Source organism: Heptranchias perlo, chromosome 24 (assembly GCF_035084215.1).
Source record: "Heptranchias perlo isolate sHepPer1 chromosome 24, sHepPer1.hap1, whole genome shotgun sequence".
In the NCBI taxonomy this organism is placed as follows: domain Eukaryota; kingdom Metazoa; phylum Chordata; class Chondrichthyes; order Hexanchiformes; family Hexanchidae; genus Heptranchias; species Heptranchias perlo.
Window position 1 is genome coordinate 49,205,015 of NC_090348.1, and position 18,371 is coordinate 49,223,385.

At 47.5% G+C, this 18,371-nt stretch overlaps 1 protein-coding gene across 1 annotated transcript; it reads right to left on the minus strand.

Moving 5' to 3' along the window:
- Nucleotides 1–8,340: 8,340 nt before the first annotated feature.
- LOC137341898 (C-type Lectin CRL-like) lies at nt 8,341–17,737 on the minus strand. Its single transcript, XM_068005405.1, has 5 exons — nt 17,506–17,737; nt 15,551–15,735; nt 10,340–10,480; nt 10,148–10,256; nt 8,341–8,546 (listed from the first exon to the last, which is right to left on the minus strand). The coding sequence occupies exons 1-5, from the start codon at nt 17,558–17,560 to the stop codon at nt 8,476–8,478; spliced, it is 561 nt and encodes a 186-aa protein (XP_067861506.1). The 5' UTR covers nt 17,561–17,737; the 3' UTR covers nt 8,341–8,475.
- Between the last annotated feature and the right edge of the window lie 634 nt (nt 17,738–18,371).

Here is an 18,371-nt window from a genome sequence, read left to right on the forward strand (position 1 = left end):
GTGCGGTGAGTGTGTGAGGAGAGGTGAGCTGAGCATGAGATGAGCGTGTGCGGTGAGTGTGTGCGGTGAGTGTGTGAGGAGAGGTGAGCTGAGCATGAGATGAGTGTGTGCGGTGAGTGTGTGCGGTGAGTGTGTGAGGAGAGGTGAGCTGAGCATGAGATGAGTGTGTGAGGTGAGTGTGTGAGGAGAGGTGAGTGTGTGCGGTGAGTGTGTGCGGTGAGTGTGTGAGGAGAGGTGAGTGTGTGCGGTGAGTGTGTGCGGTGAGTGTGTGAGGAGAGGTGAGCTGAGCATGAGATGAGTGTGTGCGGTGAGTGTGTGCGGTGAGTGTGTGAGGAGAGGTGAGCTGAGCATGAGATGAGTGTGTGCGGTGAGTGTGTGAGGAGAGGTGAGCTGAGCATGAGATGAGTGTGTGCGGTGAGTGTGTGCGGTGAGTGTGTGAGGAGAGGTGAGCTGAGCATGAGATGAGTGTGTGCGGTGAGTGTGTGCGGTGAGTGTGTGAGGAGAGGTGAGCTGAGCATGAGATGAGTGTGTGCGGTGAGTGTGTGCGGTGAGTGTGTGAGGAGAGGTGAGCTGAGCATGAGATGAGTGTGTGCGGTGAGTGTGTGCGGTGAGTGTGTGAGGAGAGGTGAGCTGAGCATGAGATGAGTGTGTGCGGTGAGTGTGTGCGGTGAGTGTGTGAGGAGAGGTGAGCTGAGCATGAGATGAGTGTGTGCGGTGAGTGTGTGCGGTGAGTGTGTGAGGAGAGGTGAGCTGAGCATGAGATGAGTGTGTGGGGCTGCGGACATGAGTCGAAGGGCAGCTCCCTGCCTTTCTCACCTTGTCCTCTCTGTTGCCGAATGTTGCTGCTTTCCCAATGGCCACGTGTCGACAGTCAATCCCACTCTGCAGACGAGGGAAGCCGGCCACTGCTGCAAAGCTCGGTCCCGGTCACTGCTGAGGTCAGTGGCGGAGCTGATGTCCTGCTCAGCCCCGGCAAAGAGGGGGTCAGTCACCTGCTTAACGCAGCTGTGAACTGCAGACTGGGAGACGTGGCCGATGGCCCCTCTCGCAGCGTGAAAGGAGCCACTGGTGTAAACATTCAGGCCTGTGGTGACTCTCAGACCACCGGCATGTCAGGCCCTCCCTGGTCGAGCAGCCAGCAGGTTGTGTTGCAAGAGGCTGCAGAGGTCTGAGACAGGCTGGCTGGAACACTGCCTCCCCCAGAAGTGCTCCTCAGAGAGACCCTCGAAGGTGACTGAGTCTGGAGATCCTGTGTGCTGGGTATGGCCTCCTGCACACAGTTGAGAGAGAAATGTTGGCCAGAACTCCCTCCTCTTCCGTGAGTACTGCTGTAGGATCTGTTACGTCCAACTGAGCAGGAGGTAAGGCCGCGGTTCGAACATCTTATCTGAAAGACGGCACCTCCGACAGTGCAGCACTCCCTCAGTACTGACCCTCTGACAGTGCAGCGCTCCCTCAGTACTGACCCTCCAACAGTGCAGCGCTCCCTCAGTACTGACCCTCCGACAGTGCAGCGCTCCCTCAGTACTGACCCTCCGACAGTGCAGCACTCCCTCAGTACTGAACCTCCGACAGTGCAGCACTCTTCAGTACTGACCCTCCGACAGTGCAGCGCTCCCTCAGTACTGCCCCTCCGACAGTGCAGCGCTCCATCGGTACTGTCCCTGCGACAGTGCAGCGCTCCCTCGGGACTGACCCTCCGACAGTGCAGCACTCCCTCAGTACTGACCCTCCGACAGTGCAGCGCTCCCTCAGTACTGACCCTCCGACAGTGCAGCGCTCCATCGGTACTGTCCCTGCGACAGTGCAGCGCTCCCTCGGGACTGACCCTCCGACAGTGCAGCACTCCCTCAGTACTGACCCTCCGACAGTGCAGCGCTCCCTCAGTACTGACCCTCCGACAGTGCAGCGCTCCCTCAGTACTGACCCTCCGACAGTGCAGCACTCCCTCAGTACTGACCCTCCGACAGTGCAGCGCTCCCTCAGTACTGACCCTCCGACAGTGCAGCGCTCCCTCAGTACTGCCCCTCCGACAGTGCAGCGCTCCATCGGTACTGTCCCTGCGACAGTGCAGCGCTCCCTCGGGACTGACCCTCCGACAGTGCAGCACTCCCTCAGTACTGACCCTCCGACAGTGCAGCGCTCCCTCAGTACTGACCCTCCGACAGTGCAGCGCTCCATCGGTACTGTCCCTGCGACAGTGCAGCGCTCCCTCGGGACTGACCCTCCGACAGTGCAGCACTCCCTCAGTACTGACCCTCCGACAGTGCAGCGCTCCCTCAGTACTGACCCTCCGACAGTGCAGCGCTCCCTCAGTACTGACCCTCCGACAGTGCAGCACTCCCTCAGTACTGACCCTCCGACAGTGCAGCGCTCCCTCAGTACTGACCCTCCGACAGTGCAGCACTCCCTCAGTACTGACCTTCCGACAGTGCAGCACTCCCTCAGTACTGACCCTCCGACAGTGCAGCGCTCCCTCAGTACTGACCCTCCGACAGTGCAGCACTCCCTCAGTACTGACCCTCCGACAGTGCAGCACTCCCTCAGTACTGACCCTCCGACAGTGCAGCACTCCCTCAGTTCTGACCCTCCGACAGTGCAGCACTCCCTCAGTACTGACCCTCCGACAGTGCAGCGCTCCCTCAGTGCTGACCCTCCGTTCTGCATTTGGAGTGTGAGCCTCGATTGTGTGTTCATGTCTGTGGAGTTGTTCTTGACCCGATGACCTGACTCAGAGGTGAGAGTGCTGCCACTGAGCCAAACCTGACACCCAATATGTTTGGAACAGTGAACAATGCAGAGCTTCCCATTCTGAATAAACCCTGTGGGGATTCCACTTCACCAAAAGCCATTTCCCAGGGGCAGGAACGGGCTCGAAGGTTCTGAAATTTCCTTGTTCATATTTTTCAAAGGGCTTAAAGCACCTGAGAAAGCGAAAGCCTCTTCCCATTCCCGTTCCCGTTCCCATTCCCATTCCCGCTCAGTGGGAGCCCAGCTTCTGTCGTGTCAGTCCCGGGACGCAGGGACTGTGGTTGGGGGTCACTGTGGGCAGGTCGGGGGCTCTCAGCCGGGGGGCCGCTGGCAACAGGCCTTCAAAGTAAAAGGCCCAGTGGGAGTGGGACCCACATTGGAGCGGAAAATGGGGAAGGAGCAAAATGGAGCCGGGGAGACCCACTGGTGGAGTTTGACCTGTGGACCTTTGACCTGTCGACCTTCAAGGGGACTGGGAGTGCCAAGGCTGGAGGTGATCACATGAGTGTGAACTGCTGAGAGTTTGGTACGTGTGGGAGTTTAAGGGTTAATCTCTTTAAAATCTCGTGTATATTGTTTTCAACTGTTTAAGCTCAATTTTAAAGTTTAAAATTGAGCTGGAGCTGCGGGTGGATTCACTGTGGAGCATCCGCGATGCTGAGACTATCGTGGATAGCACGTTCAGTGAGGTGGTCACACCGCAGGTATAGATTACGCAGGCAGAAAGGAAATGGGTGACCGCCAGGCAGGGTAAAAGGACGAGGAAGGTAGAGCAGGAGTCCCCTGGGGCCATCTCCCTCTCAAACAGATATTCTGCTTTATCTTCTGTTGGGGGAGATGGCTTATCAGGGGAAAGCAGCAAGAGCCAGGTTCGGGGCACCACGGGTGGCTCTGCTGCACAGGAGGGGAGGAAGAAGAGTGGCAGGGCTATAGTGATAGGGGACTCAATTGTAAGGGGAACAGATAGGCGTTTCTGCGGCCGCAAACGTGACTCCAGGATGGTTTGTTGCCTCCCTGGTGCTCGGGTCAAGGATGTCACGGAGCGGCTGCAGGGCATTCTGGAGGGGGAGGGTGAACAGCCAGTAGTCGTGCTCCATATTGGTACCAACGACATCGGTAAAAAAAGGGATGGGGTCCTGCAAGGTGAATTTAAGGAGTTAGGAGATAAATTAAAAAGTAGGTCCTCAAAGGTAGTGATCTCGGGATTAAGACCGGTGCCATGTGCTAGTGAGTATAGGAACAGGAGAATAGACAGGGTGAATGCGTGGCTGCAGGGATGGTGTAGGAGGGAGGGATTTAGATTCCTGGGACATTGGGACCGGTTCTGGGGAAGGTGGGACCTGTACAAGCGTGACGGGTTACACCCGAGCAGGACCGGGACCAATGTCCTCGCGGGGGTGTTTGCTCGTGCTGTTGGGGAAGGTTTAAACTGGAGTGGCAGGGGGATGGGAACCTGAGCGGGGAGTCAGAAGGGAATAAAATTGAGAGCAGCAAGAGAGGGGAAGACCCAGGGGAAATCTACAATACAAATAGTACAAACAGTTGTTCAAGAACAAGTGAAAAGGAAAAGCGTAGAGCAGTGGAAAGAAAGTGTACTTTCGGCACGACAGATAAAATAAAAACTAGAAGGCGTAAGGCGATGAACCGAGCATCAAAGCTGTGGCAGGAGATTGGGAACCTGAGCAGGGAGACAGAGGAAAGTGTATCAGGAAGGGACAGAAGGTATGGAGTAAAATGTAAAGTGTTAAAAAAGGAAAAAGCAGGAATTAAGTGTCACAAAACATTTTTGAAAGTTCTTTATCTGAATGCACATAACATTCGTAACAAAATGGACGAGTTAACGGCACAAATAACTACGTATGGGTATGATCTTGTGGCCATTACAGAAACATGGCTGCAGGGTGACAATGACTGGGAATTAAATATGCCAGGGTATTTAACAATCAGGAAGGACAGGCAGGAAGGAAGAGGAGGTGGGGTGGCTATGTTAATAAAGGAATTGTAAACAATTTTACAACACCAAGTTATAGTCCAGCAATTTTATTTTAAATTCACAAGCTTTCGGAGATTTTCTCCTTCCTCAGGCAAATGTTTCAAGTTTCAGTCTTTACGGTAGAGGACACTAAGATCTTGAAACATTTGCCTGAGGAAGGAGAAAATCTCCGAAAGCTTGTGAATTTAAAATAAAATTGCTGGACTATAACTTGGTGTTGTAAAATTGTTTACAATTGTCAACCCCAGTCCATCACCGGCATCTCCACATCATTAATAAAGGAAGGAATCACTGTAATACAGAGAAATGATATTGGGACAAAGGATCAGGATAATGAAACAGTTTGGGGAGAGATAAGGAATAATAAGGGGAAAAAAACACTTGTGGGCGGAGTATATAGGCCTCCTAATAGTTGCAACTCTGCTGGAAGAAGTATTAATCAGGAAATAGTCGGGGCATGTAATCAGTGAACAGCTATAATTACGGGGGATTTTAACTATCATATTAACTGGACAAATCAAATTGGGCAGGGCAGCCTTGAGGAAGAGTTTATTGAGTGTATTAGGGATGGATTTCTTGAGCAGTATGTAACTGATCCTACAAGGGGGCAAGCAACCTTGGACCTGGTCCTGTGTAATGAGCCAGGATTTATTAATCACGTCCGAGTTAAGGATCCCCTTGGAATGAGTGACCATAACCTGGTTACATTCCATATCCAATTAGAGGGTGAGAAGGTTGGTTCTCAAACAAGCGTACTGAGCTTGAATAAAGGAGACTATGATGGTATGAGAGCGGAATTGATTAAAGTGGACTGGGAAAATAGATTAAAGGGTAAGACGGTACATGAGCAGTGGTGTTCATTTAAGGAGTGAGTTTACAACTTTCAAAAAATATATATTCTACTGAGGAAAAAAGGGTGTAAAAGAAATGACAGCCATCCATGGCTAAGTAAAGAAATTAAGGATCGTATCCGACTAAAAACAAGGACATACAAGGTAGCCAAACTTAGTGGGAGGATAGGAGATTGGGAAGTCTTCAAAAGACAGCAAAAAGTAACTAAAGGATTGATTAAGAAAGGGAAGATAGATTATGAAAATCAATTAGCAAAAAATATAAAAACAGATAGCAAGAGTTTCAACAGTTATATAAAAAGAAAAAGGGTGGCTAAGGCAAACGTAGGTCCCTTAGAGGATGAGACCGGGAAATTAATGGTGGGAAACATGGAGATGGCAAAAATGCTGAACAAATATTTTGTTTCCGTCTTTACGGTAGAGGACACTAAGAATATCCCAACACTGGACAAACAGGGGGCTCGAGGGGGGGGGAGGAGCTAAATACGATTAAAATCACTGAGGAATTGGTACTCAGTAAATTAATGGGACTCAAGGTGGATAAATCCCCTGGACCTGATGGCTTACATCCGAGGGTCTTGAGGGAAGTGGCAGTAGGGATTGTGGATGCTTTGGTAATAATTTTCCAAAATTCTCTAGACTCGGCAAAGGTCCCGGCAGATTGGAAAACTGCGAATGTAACAGCCTTATTTAAAAAGGGTAGTAGGCAGAAGGCTGGAAATTATAGACCAGTTAGCCTAACATCTGTGGTGGGTAAAATTTTGAATTTAATAGGACAAAGTCAGCATGGCTTTACGAAGGGGAAGTCATGTCGAACAAATTTGCTTGAGTTCTTTGAGGACATAACGTACAGGGTGGATAAAGGGGAAACAGTGGACGTAGTATATTTAGACTTCCAGAAGGCATTCGACAAGGTGCCACATAAAAGATCATTGCTCAAGATAAAGAATCACTGGATTGAGGGGAATATTCTGGCATGGGGGGAGGATTGGTTATCTAACAGGAAGCAGAGAGTTGGGATAAATGGTTCATTCTCGGACTGGCAACCAGTAGCCAGTGGTGTTCCGCAGGGGTCGGTGCTGGGTCCCCAACTCTTTACAATCTATATTAATGATTTGGAGGAAGGGACCGAGTGTAACATATCAAAGTTTGCAGATGATACAAAGATGGGAGGGAAAGTGGAGAGTGAGGAGGACATAAAAAACCTACAGGGGGATATAGACAGGCTGGGTGAGTGGGCGGAAATTTGGCAGATGCAAAACAATATTGGAAAATGTGAGGTTATGCACTTTGGCAGGAAAAATCAGAGAGCAAGTTATTATCTTAATGGCGTGAAACTGGAAAGTACTGCAGTACAAAGGGATCTGGGGGTCCTAGTGCAAGAAAATCAAAAAGTTAGTATGCAGGTGCAGCAGGTGATGAAGAAGGCCAACAGAATGTTGGCTTTTATTGCTCGGAAGATAGAATATAAAAACAGGGAGGTATTGCTGCAGTTGTATAAGGTATTGGTGAGACCGCACCTGGAATACTGCATACAGTTTTGGTGTCCATACTTAAGAAAAGACATACTTGCTCTCGAGGCAGTACAAAGAAGGTTCACTCGGTCAAACCCGGGGATGAGGGGGCGGACATATGAGGAGAGGTTGAGTAGATTGGGACTCGACTCATTGGAGTTCAGAAGAATGAGAGGCGATCTTATTGAAAGATAAGATTGTGAAGGGGCTTGATCGGGTGGATGTGGTAAGGATGTTCCCAAGGATGGGTGAAACTAGAACTAGGGGGCATAATCTTAGAGTAAGGGGCTGCTCTTTCAAAACTGAGATGAGGAGAAACTTCTTCACTCAGAGGGTAGTAGGTCTGTGGAATTTGCTGCCCCAGGAAGCTGTGGAAGCTACATCATTAAATAAATTTAAAACAGAAATAGACAGTTTCCTAGAAGTCAAGGGAATTCGGGGTTACGGGGAGCGGGCAGGAAATTGGACATGAATTTAGATTTGAGGTTAGGATCAGATCAGCCATGATCTTATTGAATGGCGGAGCAGGCTCGAGGGGCCGATTGGCCCACTCCTGCTCCTGTTTCTGATGTTCTTATGACCCAGTCAGCCAATCAGGGATGAGTATAATGAACACTACAGCGCCACCTAGTTTTCAGCCAGGAAAACTGCATCACGGCTCAGTGTAATAAACAGGAAATTGAAGCGTGACAGGAATTGTGTGACAGGAAGCAAGAGTGACATTTCCAGGCAGTGTGTTTTGGCAGCACCTTGAATCTATTCTCACTGTGGGGAACACTGGTAGAATGTTGTTATTCTTCACATCTTTTGCTGTCCTCATCTCTACCATTTAATCTGTTGGAGGAAATTCCTCTCCTCCCAGAGCCCCTTTTCCCTGCAGTCCTGCACCGTTTGATGATCTTTCTTCCCATTTTATTGTCCCGTTGCCTCATTCCGGGGACTTTCGTTATTTTTGGGAGGATATATTTATCTTCCATACTCTCCATTAGTGCAGCTTTCAATCAGTTCCAATTTCCATCGACAGATTCCTCTCAGTGATATTTCCCCATTAATTCCATCTCATCCCTTTAAAGTTTGTCTTTTGCAAACCAAAAGGTTCATATACTGAAAGTTAATTTTATAAAGTCTGTGTGGCCTTCTCCCTAATGCAGTATTGAGTGAAGAGGTGGGGAGAGGGTCCAGTGGGTCAGGAGGGCTCCTATAAACTAGACTCACAGCATCAAACACAGCCCATGATGCAATTACCTTTATTATTGGTTAACAGACTGAGTCAGTACAATCACCACAGGCAGTGAGTGCGGCTACAAACAAATCGAGGATCTGAATCCACTCCGGGAAAGGATCCTTGGAGCATCGCTGGATTCTTCTACCAGTCGTGCAGTTTGTAGGAGCAAATGAAGGGAGATTTTCCTGTACAGGGCACATCATTCCATTTATCTGAAAAAAGAATTGATTTCGACCTTTACCCATTGGTGAATCAGGCTGCTGTTTGTGTAATTATTTCATACAGTCCGAGATGATAAAGCACAGAAGGAGGCTATTCGGCCCATCATCCTTGTGCTGGCTCTTTGAAGGAACTTTCCAATCAGTCCCATTCCTCAGAGCCCGGCTAATTTTGTCTCTTCAAATATTTATCCAAATCCCTTTTGAAAGTAATTATTGAATCTGCTTCCTCCCCTCAGGCAGCACATTCCAGATCAGAACAACTCGCCGCCCAACATTTTTTTCCTCCTCATCTCCCCTCTGGTTCTTTTCCCGATTATCTTAAATCTGTGTCCTCTGTTTACTGACCCTCCTGCCACTGGAAACAGTTTCTCCATATTTACTCTGTCAAAACTCATGATTTTGAGCCCCACTATTAAATCTCTCCTTAACCTTCTCTGCTGGAAGGAGAACAATCCCAGTTTCTCCAGTCTCTCCACGGAACTGACTTCTTTCAGCCTTTCTATTTCGTCAGAAATATTAGCAATGGATCAATCTGTGAGTCAGTGTCTGTGATCCATTAATTTTACCAGTCTCTTCACCCATCAGTTCACCTTGTGAAGAAAATGAGCCACTTCCTGTTCTGATGCCGTGTACAGTCAGTCAGTGAGCGCCTCACTGAAATCCACAAACCTTACAATATTCAGTGGGGGTTTTGGACAGTTCCTGACTGAAGGTGTGGAGCACACCCTGGGCTGGATTTCCCAGTGTGGGATGGACAGGAAGTCCTCACCCCCAGCCCTAAACACTCACCTCCCCCACTGCACACGATTGGAGCAAAGTCTGGGATTTCTGGAACCAATTACAACATTTTAACTCTGGGACATGAACCCGCTGTGGAACGAGGGGGGAGGGGGGACGTTTCCAGCATCAGTAAAGTGAGGGGCGGATGCGGGAAGCTTGAGTGTGTTTACACAACATTCCCTGAAAATCAGAATGGAGTCCTGCCACTGGGAGCACGGCTCCAGCCTGACACATGTCAGGACCAACTCATTAAATGTGGGCCAGTTATAAGGCCCGCCTCGGTATGGCCTCATCACTGCAGGATCCACACAGATGGACAGTTGAGCAGGAAGAGACAGTGTAGAGTTTACACCCAGTGTACGTCCCTGTGTCGGCAGTGTTCACACCCAGTGTACGTCCCTGTATCGGCAGTGTTCACACCCAGTGTACGTCCCTGTATCGGCAGTGTTCACACCCAGTGTACGTCCCTGTATCGGCAGTGTTCACACCCAGTGTACGTCCCTGTATCGGCAGTGTTCACACCCAGTGTACGTCCCTGTATCGGCAGTGTTCACACCCAGTGTACGTCCCTGTATCGGCAGTGTTCACACCCAGTGTCCGTCCCTCTCTCCCCAGTGTTTACACCCAGTGTACGTCCCTCCATTAAACAGCTTGAGCTGGAAGCTGGCTGCAAATTGCTGCAAAAAGGGTCAGGAAGTCCAGTGCTGTCAAAGTCTAAAAATCACCCACACTGAGTCTCAGTCTCAATCCATTTGTTCGGATTAATTTCCCATTAAATACCATTTCTATCACACGTTTCAATATCAACTTACCTGAAATAATTACCACACAGTTCTCTCCTCCTTTATAATTATTGGGCTCGTTCTGACGCCAGTTTGTGAAATCTGATAAAGATCCATCAGTCCAAAGAAAAGTCCCTTCCTGTGGGAGAGAAATAATATCATTTATAAATGTATATTCCTGCTCCAATGAACAATTTATGATATAGTAACTCAGAACATTACCTTGTGGCGGTCACTCAAACCAATCCAAACAAGATTATTTGATTGGTGTTCTGCCTTTAACAGCTGTCCAATGAAATGATTCTGTTCTTGCCAATGGATGGAGGCAAGATGGCCGCCTGTAGCCAGTCGTTGGCAGGACAGCTTTAAATAAAAACAAAACATAACATTTGTTGTTTATCATCATTTCACATTGACTGTATTCAGTTCTGTTCGAGAACGTTCTGCAGGGTCGCTGGAGTTGATTCTCCTGTTCTCCCCAACTTTTATCCATCCAGCTGCTGTCAATACAGATGTTGACGGCCACTGCAGTCCACGTCACTGTAAAGTGACAATGTCGACACTATCAGATTGATCAGAACGACAGACCACTGCTAATATTTCTAAGTGTGTATCTCCAGTTTAATTTAGTTCAGATAGAATTACTATCTGGAGATTGTGGCTTCATCTCAGGGTCACAGAGGGAATTAACAAGTTGATGCAGTGGGAGGTGAAAAGTTACCCAATGAGCTGCTCTGGTTTGACCTCGAATGTGAAAACAACAAATGAACATTAGGGTTTGACCACAGATTGAAAGGTGTGTGAAAACTGGAAGGTCATTCTAAAGGGGAACTTCAATCAACGAAACCATCCGAAAACACGCGTCAGGTTCCACATGGACGCTGACGACACCCAGCTCTACCTCACCACCACCTCTCTCAACCTCTCCTCTGCCTCTGATTTGTCACACTGCTTGTCCGACATCCAGTATTGGATGAGCAGAAATTCCCTCCAATTTAATATTGGGAAGACCGAAGTCATTGTCTTTGGTCCTCGCCACAAACTCCATTCCCTCGCCACCGACTCCATCCCTCTCCCTGGCCACTGTCTGAGGCTGAACCAGACCGTTCACAACCTTGGCCTTCTATTTGACCCCGAGTCGAGCTCCCAACCCGATATCATCTCCACTACAATGTCCGAGAGGTGAGCACAGTAAAAAAGGAGAGACTGAGAGCGGGAGGAGAGTCTGAGAGTCTAAGGCAAGTCATGGCAGCACAGCTCGCACCCGTGATATGCTCCTCCTGCACTATGTGGGAAGTCATGGACACTACCAGTGTCCCTGGCGACCATGTGTGCAAGAAATGTGTCCAGCTGCAGCTTCTGGCTAACCGTATTTTGGAGCTGGAGCTGTGGGTGGATTCACTGTGGAGCATCCGCGATGCTGAGACTATCGTGGATAGCACGTTCAGTGAGGTGGTCACTCCGCAGGTAAAGATTACGCAGGCAGAAAGGAAATGGGTGACCGTCAGGCAGAGTAAAAGGACTAGGCAGGTCGAGCAGGAGTCCTCTGCGGCCATCTCCCTCTCAAACAGATATCCCGCTTTAGATACTGTTGGGGGAGATGGCTTATCAGGGGAAAGCAGCAAGAGCCAAGTTCGGGGCACCACGGGTGGCTCTGCTGCACAGGAGGGGAGGAAGAAGAGTGGCAGGGCTATAGTGACAGGGGATTCAATTGTAAGGGGAACAGATAGGCGTTTCTGCGGCTGCAAACGTGACTCCAGGATGGTTTGTTGCCTCCCTGGTGCTCGGGTCAAGGATGTCACGGAGCTCCTGCAGGGCATTCTGGAGGGGGAGGGTGAACAGCCAGTAGTCGTGCTCCATATTGGTACCAACGACATACGTAAAAAAAAGGGATGAGGTCCTGCAAGGTGAATTTAAGGAGTTAGGAGATAAATTAAAAAGCAGGTCCTCAAAGGTAGTGATCTCAGGATTACTACCTGTGCCACGTGCTAGTGAGTATAGGAACAGGAGAATAGACAGGGTGAATGCGTGGCTGCAGGGATGGTGTAGGAGGGAGGGATTTAGATTCCTGGGACATTGGGACCGGTTCTGGGGAAGGTGGGACCTGTACAAGCGTGACGGGTTACACCCGAGCAGGACCGGGACCAATGTCCTCGCGGGGGTGTTTGCTCGTGCTGTTGGGGAGGGTTTAAACTAGAGTGACAGGGGGATGGGAACCTGAGCGGGGAGTCAGAAGGGAATAAAGTTGAGCAGCAAGAGAGGGGAAGACCCAGGGGAAATCTACAATACAAATAGTACAAACAGTTGTTCAAGAACAAGTGAAAGGGAAAAGCGTAGAGCAGCGGAAAGAAAGTGTACTTTAGGCACGACAGATAAAATAAAAACTAGTAGGCGTAAGGCGATTAACCCAGCATCAAAGCTGAAGGTCAGGCTAGGGTGTGTGGCCCAACTAAGAGTTCTATATACAAATGCACGGAGTATAAGGAATAAATTAAATGAACTACAGGTTCAAATTCAAATTGGAGGGTATGACATGATAGCTATTACTGAGACATGGCTGCAGGATGGTCAGGATTGGGAACTAAATATACCGGGTTATAAGGTCTACAGGAGAGATAGGGAAAATGGAAGAGTGGGAGGAGTAGCATTAATGATTAGAGATGAAATCACTTCAATGATAAAGGGGGATATAACGAGAGGTAAGCAGCCAACAGAGACCTTATGGGTTGAATTGAGAAATAGGAAAGGATCTAAGACTATAGTGGGAGTTTTGTACAGGAGCCCTGGCAGCTGCTCTGAAGTGCTAGATTGTATAAATGCAGAGATTAGACAAGCGTATAAGAAAGGCATAGTGGTCTTAATGGGGGACTTTAACCTTCACATAGATTGGGAAAAGCAGACTAGCAACTGTCAGAAAGGTAGCGAATTTCTTGAGTGTGTCTGGGATAGTTTTCTACAGCAGTATGTCCGAGAGGCAACAAGGGGGCAAGCCATACTAGATTTAGTAATGAGTAATAAACCAGATTTAGTTAACGGCTTAACTGTGCGTGAACATCTATCCAATAGTGATCAGAACATGATCGAGCTCAATGTAGTGTTTGAAAGGGAAAAAAGTGAATCAGCTGCTAAGATTCTAGACTTGGGCAAGGCCGACTTCAATGGGATGAGACAGAGACTGTCCACAGTAAACTGGGCAAATCTGTTAATGGGTAAAACGACTGATGATCAGTGGGAAATGTTTAAAGAAACATTGAACGTGATACAGAATCTGTTTATACCCCTGAGGGGCAAGAACTCTACTTGCCAAAAAAAACAGCCATGGACAACTAAAGAGGTAAGGGACAGTATAAGACATAAGGAAAGGGCATACAAAAAGGCAAAAAATGGCACAGATCCTGGCGAATGGGAAAGATACAAAGATCAACAAAGGGTCACAAAACAGATAGTAAGAGCTACAAAAAGAGTGTATGAAAAGAAACTCGCAAGGGATATCAAAACCAATACAAAGAACTTTTACAGTTATATTAGGAAAAAGAGGGTGGTCAGGAGCAGTGTTGACCCCTTAAAAACTGAAAGTGAGGATATTGTCATTGACAATGGGGAAATGGCGGACATGTTGAACAATTACTTTGCGTCAGTATTTACAGTCAAAAGAGAGGATAGCATGCCGGAAATCCCAAGAAAACTAATATTGAATCGGGGACAGGGACTCGATAAAATTAATATAAGTAAAGCAACAGTAATGAAGAAAATAATAGCACTAAAGAGTGACAAATCCCCAGGACCAGATGGTTTCCATCCCAGGGTTTTAAGGAAGTAGGTGAGCACATGGCGGATGCCCTAACTATAATCTTTCAAAGTTCTCTCGATTCAGGAACTGACCCTCGAGATTGGAAAATTGCACAGGTCACTCCGCTTTTTAAGAAAGGAGAGAGAGGGAAACCGGGGAATTATAGACCAGTTAGCCTAACATCTGTTGTGGGGAAAATGCTGGAGACTATAATTAAGGATAGGGTGACTGAACACTGAGAATTTTCAGTTGATCAGAGAGAGCCAGCATGGATTTGTGAAAGGTAGGTCATGCCTGACAAACCTGATTGAATTTTTTGAAGAGGTGACTAAAGTAGTGGACAGGGGAATGTCAATGGATGTTATTTATATGGACTTCCAGAAGGCATTTGATAAGGTCCCTCATAAGAGACTGTTAGCTGAGATAGAAGCCCATGGAATCGAGGGAAAAGTACGGACTTGGTTAGGAAGTTGGCTGAGCGAAAGGCGACAGAGAGTAGGGATAATGGGTAGGTACTCACATTGGCAGGATGTGACTAGTGGAGTCCCGCAGGGATCTGTCTTGGGGCCTCAATTATTCACAATATTTATTAACGACTTAGATGAAGGCATAGAAAGTTTCATATCTAAGTTTGCCAATGACACAAAGATTGGTGGCATTGTAAGCAGTGTAGATGAAAACATAAAATTACAAAGCGATATTGATAGATTAGGTGAATGGGCAAAACTGTGGCAAATGGAATTCAATGTAGACAAATGTGAGGTCATCCACTTTGGATCAAAAAAGGATAGAACAGGGTACTTTCTAAATGGTAAAAAGTTAAAAACAGTGGATGTCCAATGGGACTTAGGGGTTCAGGTACATCGATCATTGAAGTGTCACGAACAGGTGCAGAAAATAATCAAGAAGGCAAATGGAATGCTGGCCTTTATATCTAGAGGACTAGAGTACAAGGGGGCAGAAGTTATGCTGCAGCTATACAAAACCCTGGTTAGACCGCACCTGGAGTACTGTGAGCAGTTCTGGGCACCGCACCTTCGGAAGGACATATTGGCCTTGGAGGGAGTGCAGCGTAGGTTTACTAGAATGATACCCTGACTTCAAGGGTTAAGTTACGAGGAGAGATTACACAAATTGGGGTTGTATTCTCTGGAGTTTAGAAGGTTAAGGGGTGATCTGATCGAAGTTTAAAAGATATTAAGGGGAACAGATAGGGTGGATAGAGAGAAACTATTTCCGCTGGTTGGGGATTCTAGGAGTAGGGGGCACAGTCTAAAAATTAGAGCCAGACCTTTCAGGAGCGAGATTAGAAAACATTTCGACACACTAAGGGTGGTAGAAGTTTGGAACTCTCTTCCGCAAACAGCAATTGATACTAGCTCAATTGTTAAATTTAAATCTGAGATAGATAGCTTTTTGGCAACCAAAGGTATTAAGGGATATGGGCCAAAGGCAGGGATATGGAGTCAGATCACAGATCAGCCATGATCTTATCAAATGGCAGAGCAGGCACGAGGGGCTGAATGGCCTACTCCTGTTCCTATGTTCCAAAACAAGAAGGTTCTTTCATTCTCTGCGTCCTGTCACATTTAGAAACACTGAGGAACAAACAATAACTTAAAATGGAGACTCCAGGGACTTACCTCAGCTTCGATCCAAGTCTTTCTGTCACGGAGAAACCGGTAACAGGAGGAGACAGAATTAAAATAAAACCAGCCATTGGGACAAGATCCTCTCTCAGGGACACCACGTTGGTCAAGGTCCTGATCCTGATCAGTCTCCGCCTCCTGTTGCTGATTCTCCGATGTTCCATTCAGAGAAACATCAGCTGCAGTTAAAGAGAATTAGATTAAAACAAACTGAATATTCACAACAGCAATCCCCAAACCTTCACTTTATTTCTGATTCAAGGAGTCAGTCTTTGTATTTGAGATAAATCTGAAGCCAGTGCCAATGCTCCCCATCAACTACCATCGGCCCTTTAAACACTGCCAGCCCCTGGACTGTGATGCACCCCCCGGTTAAAGGATACGTGTCGTAAACAGAATACGGTCGTCTTCTTCCAATTAAAAGAAAGTCTATCCTTTATTAAGTTCAGCGTGGAGAGCAATTGAACAAACAGAGTACAATCAAACAGAGATGAATGTTCTTTAATTGCAGTCTCTCTGGGTACAGTAGAGACATCACCGTCACTACTGTACTCCCAAACAGCCAAAACCGTGGTCTTTTTATGGACATTTTCCTCATACTTTGGATGCACTCACCGAAACCTATTTAACACACACTGACTGAGCGTCTGTGTTACACTCAAACACAACTGGTTTTCAAACAGTCATTTCCCCACAAATATTGCAGTGTCTTTGTTCACTCAAACCATGTGTGACACTCCTCTCATACACTGATCTTATGCACATTACCGTGTCCTTGTTTCGCGTGAAGTGTGACTTCCCTGTACTTGATCGATCTTTCCCTAGACTACCGTATTCTGTTTACTACACGGACTCGTTAACAGGGGGGTGCATCCCTGTCCAGTGTTTAATAACCCCAGGGGGGGGGCAGTGTTTAAAGGTCTTTATTGGTTGTTTATCAAGTAACAAGATCAAAGGCGCCCAAAGTAATTCAACAGTCAACGAGGTTATCTTTGTTTGAGAAGACAGAGCTGGTCAAACTCCTTATTCTCCAGCAACACCATTTACATCTACACAATAGAAAGACAATTGACATGTTTCACATTGTTTGTTCCCAGGAACTCCCTATAATTTATACCAGTATTGATCATCTCTCTCGCTTCCCTTTAATTGGGTGGCTGTTCAACCCTATCAGTCTTCACACTGTTTCTCTTCCCCTCATCGATGTCTCAACACCCCGAGGAGGAACTGGACACCCCCTGGATGGCAGCAGGTGAACGAGTTTCAGGCAGTGTGGGGCCAGAGATGCACCCACAGTGACACCAGTGTCCACTGGCCCCATATTAATGAGGGGCCTCACACTTACCCCCATACTCAGGGGCAGCGTCAGTCCTGGAGGGCACTGGTGGGCACAATCCCAACGTCACTCTCCAGATCGTGGCCCATGGGATTTCAGAGCCTGTTTCCCCACAGCGGATGGTGAGAATGTGGAATTCTCTCACAAACTGGTGATGAAACACAGTCCATCAAATCCAAAAATGGGAAGGGGAGAGCTGCTTATAAATAGACTATTGGAGTGAGGGGGAGAGTGGGATTAGACTGGGTGGGATATTAAAGGGTATGGGGAGTGAGGGGGAGAGTGGGATTAGACTGGGTGGGATATTAAAGGGGATGGGGAGTGAGGGGGAGAGTGGGATTAGACTGGGTGGGATATTAAAGGGTATGGGGAGTGAGGGGGAGAGTGGGATTAGACTGGGTGGGATATTAAAGGGTATGGGGAGTGAGGGGGAGAGTGGGATTAGACTGGGTGGGATATTGAAGGTTATCGAAGTCCGACAGCTGCTCATTTTACGACATTCCTTCAGGTTCCGGCCCTTTCTCTTCTCTCTAATTTACTCAGCGGCTGTTCCACTAACTCGTCACCTCACATCATTAACCTGTCCTCACACACCATCTTTGATTGACCCTACCTGCCACATCACTGACGAGCAATGCACTCAGAAGCAAAACTGTCCCCAGCATCATGTCTGCAGTGAAGTTCCTTTCCTCCAACCTGAAACACAAGAAAAAGATTGAACATTAGTGTCGAGGTTTCAAAGTAAAGGTGGGGATTTCCTGCTCCCATTCCTTCCTACCTCTCCCCCAGTTGTCCAATGTGATGAGGTTTCAGGAGCTGCTGCACATATATATAGCAGATTGTGCCACTGGAACCATTGACATCAGTTCCAATTGGCTGGACCATTAATGATGTCAAAATCACTGCTGGCCAATCAGTAACTGCCGGCTCAGAAGAGGAGGGACTGGAAACCATGAGAATGTTCCGTGTGTTACACATGAGATTTTACAAGGTGTCACTTTACCTGCTGAGTGAGAAATGGAAAGTACAGTCATAGTTCCTGACCTCATTAATCAGCCTGTGAGTGAATGTATAGATAATATTAGGATTTAATGAATATTATCGAGGAGAACATTTCGGATTTGGTGAACAATATATTGAGGTGAAGACCCCAAAAATAAAAAGATAATAATTACAAAGACATGAGAATTTTTACACTGACCAATCCAATCCCTTTTGTAATCGATCTGAACCCCATCTATTCCCCCATTTCTCCCCATGGTGGAAGGTCTCCTCTGTGCACTGGCTGCAGTGAGATTGGAACCCGTTTGTAGAGAACAGGGTCGATTCGGAGTCATTAGCACCTTTCAAAAAGGAGCTGGATCGAAGGGCGATGGAGAGATGAGGAGATAACGGAACAGGTCAATGTTTTCCAGGGACAGAACAGAGCGTTCCCTAAACCAATAGGTCATGTTGGTGAAATGAATCAGTCACTGTAGA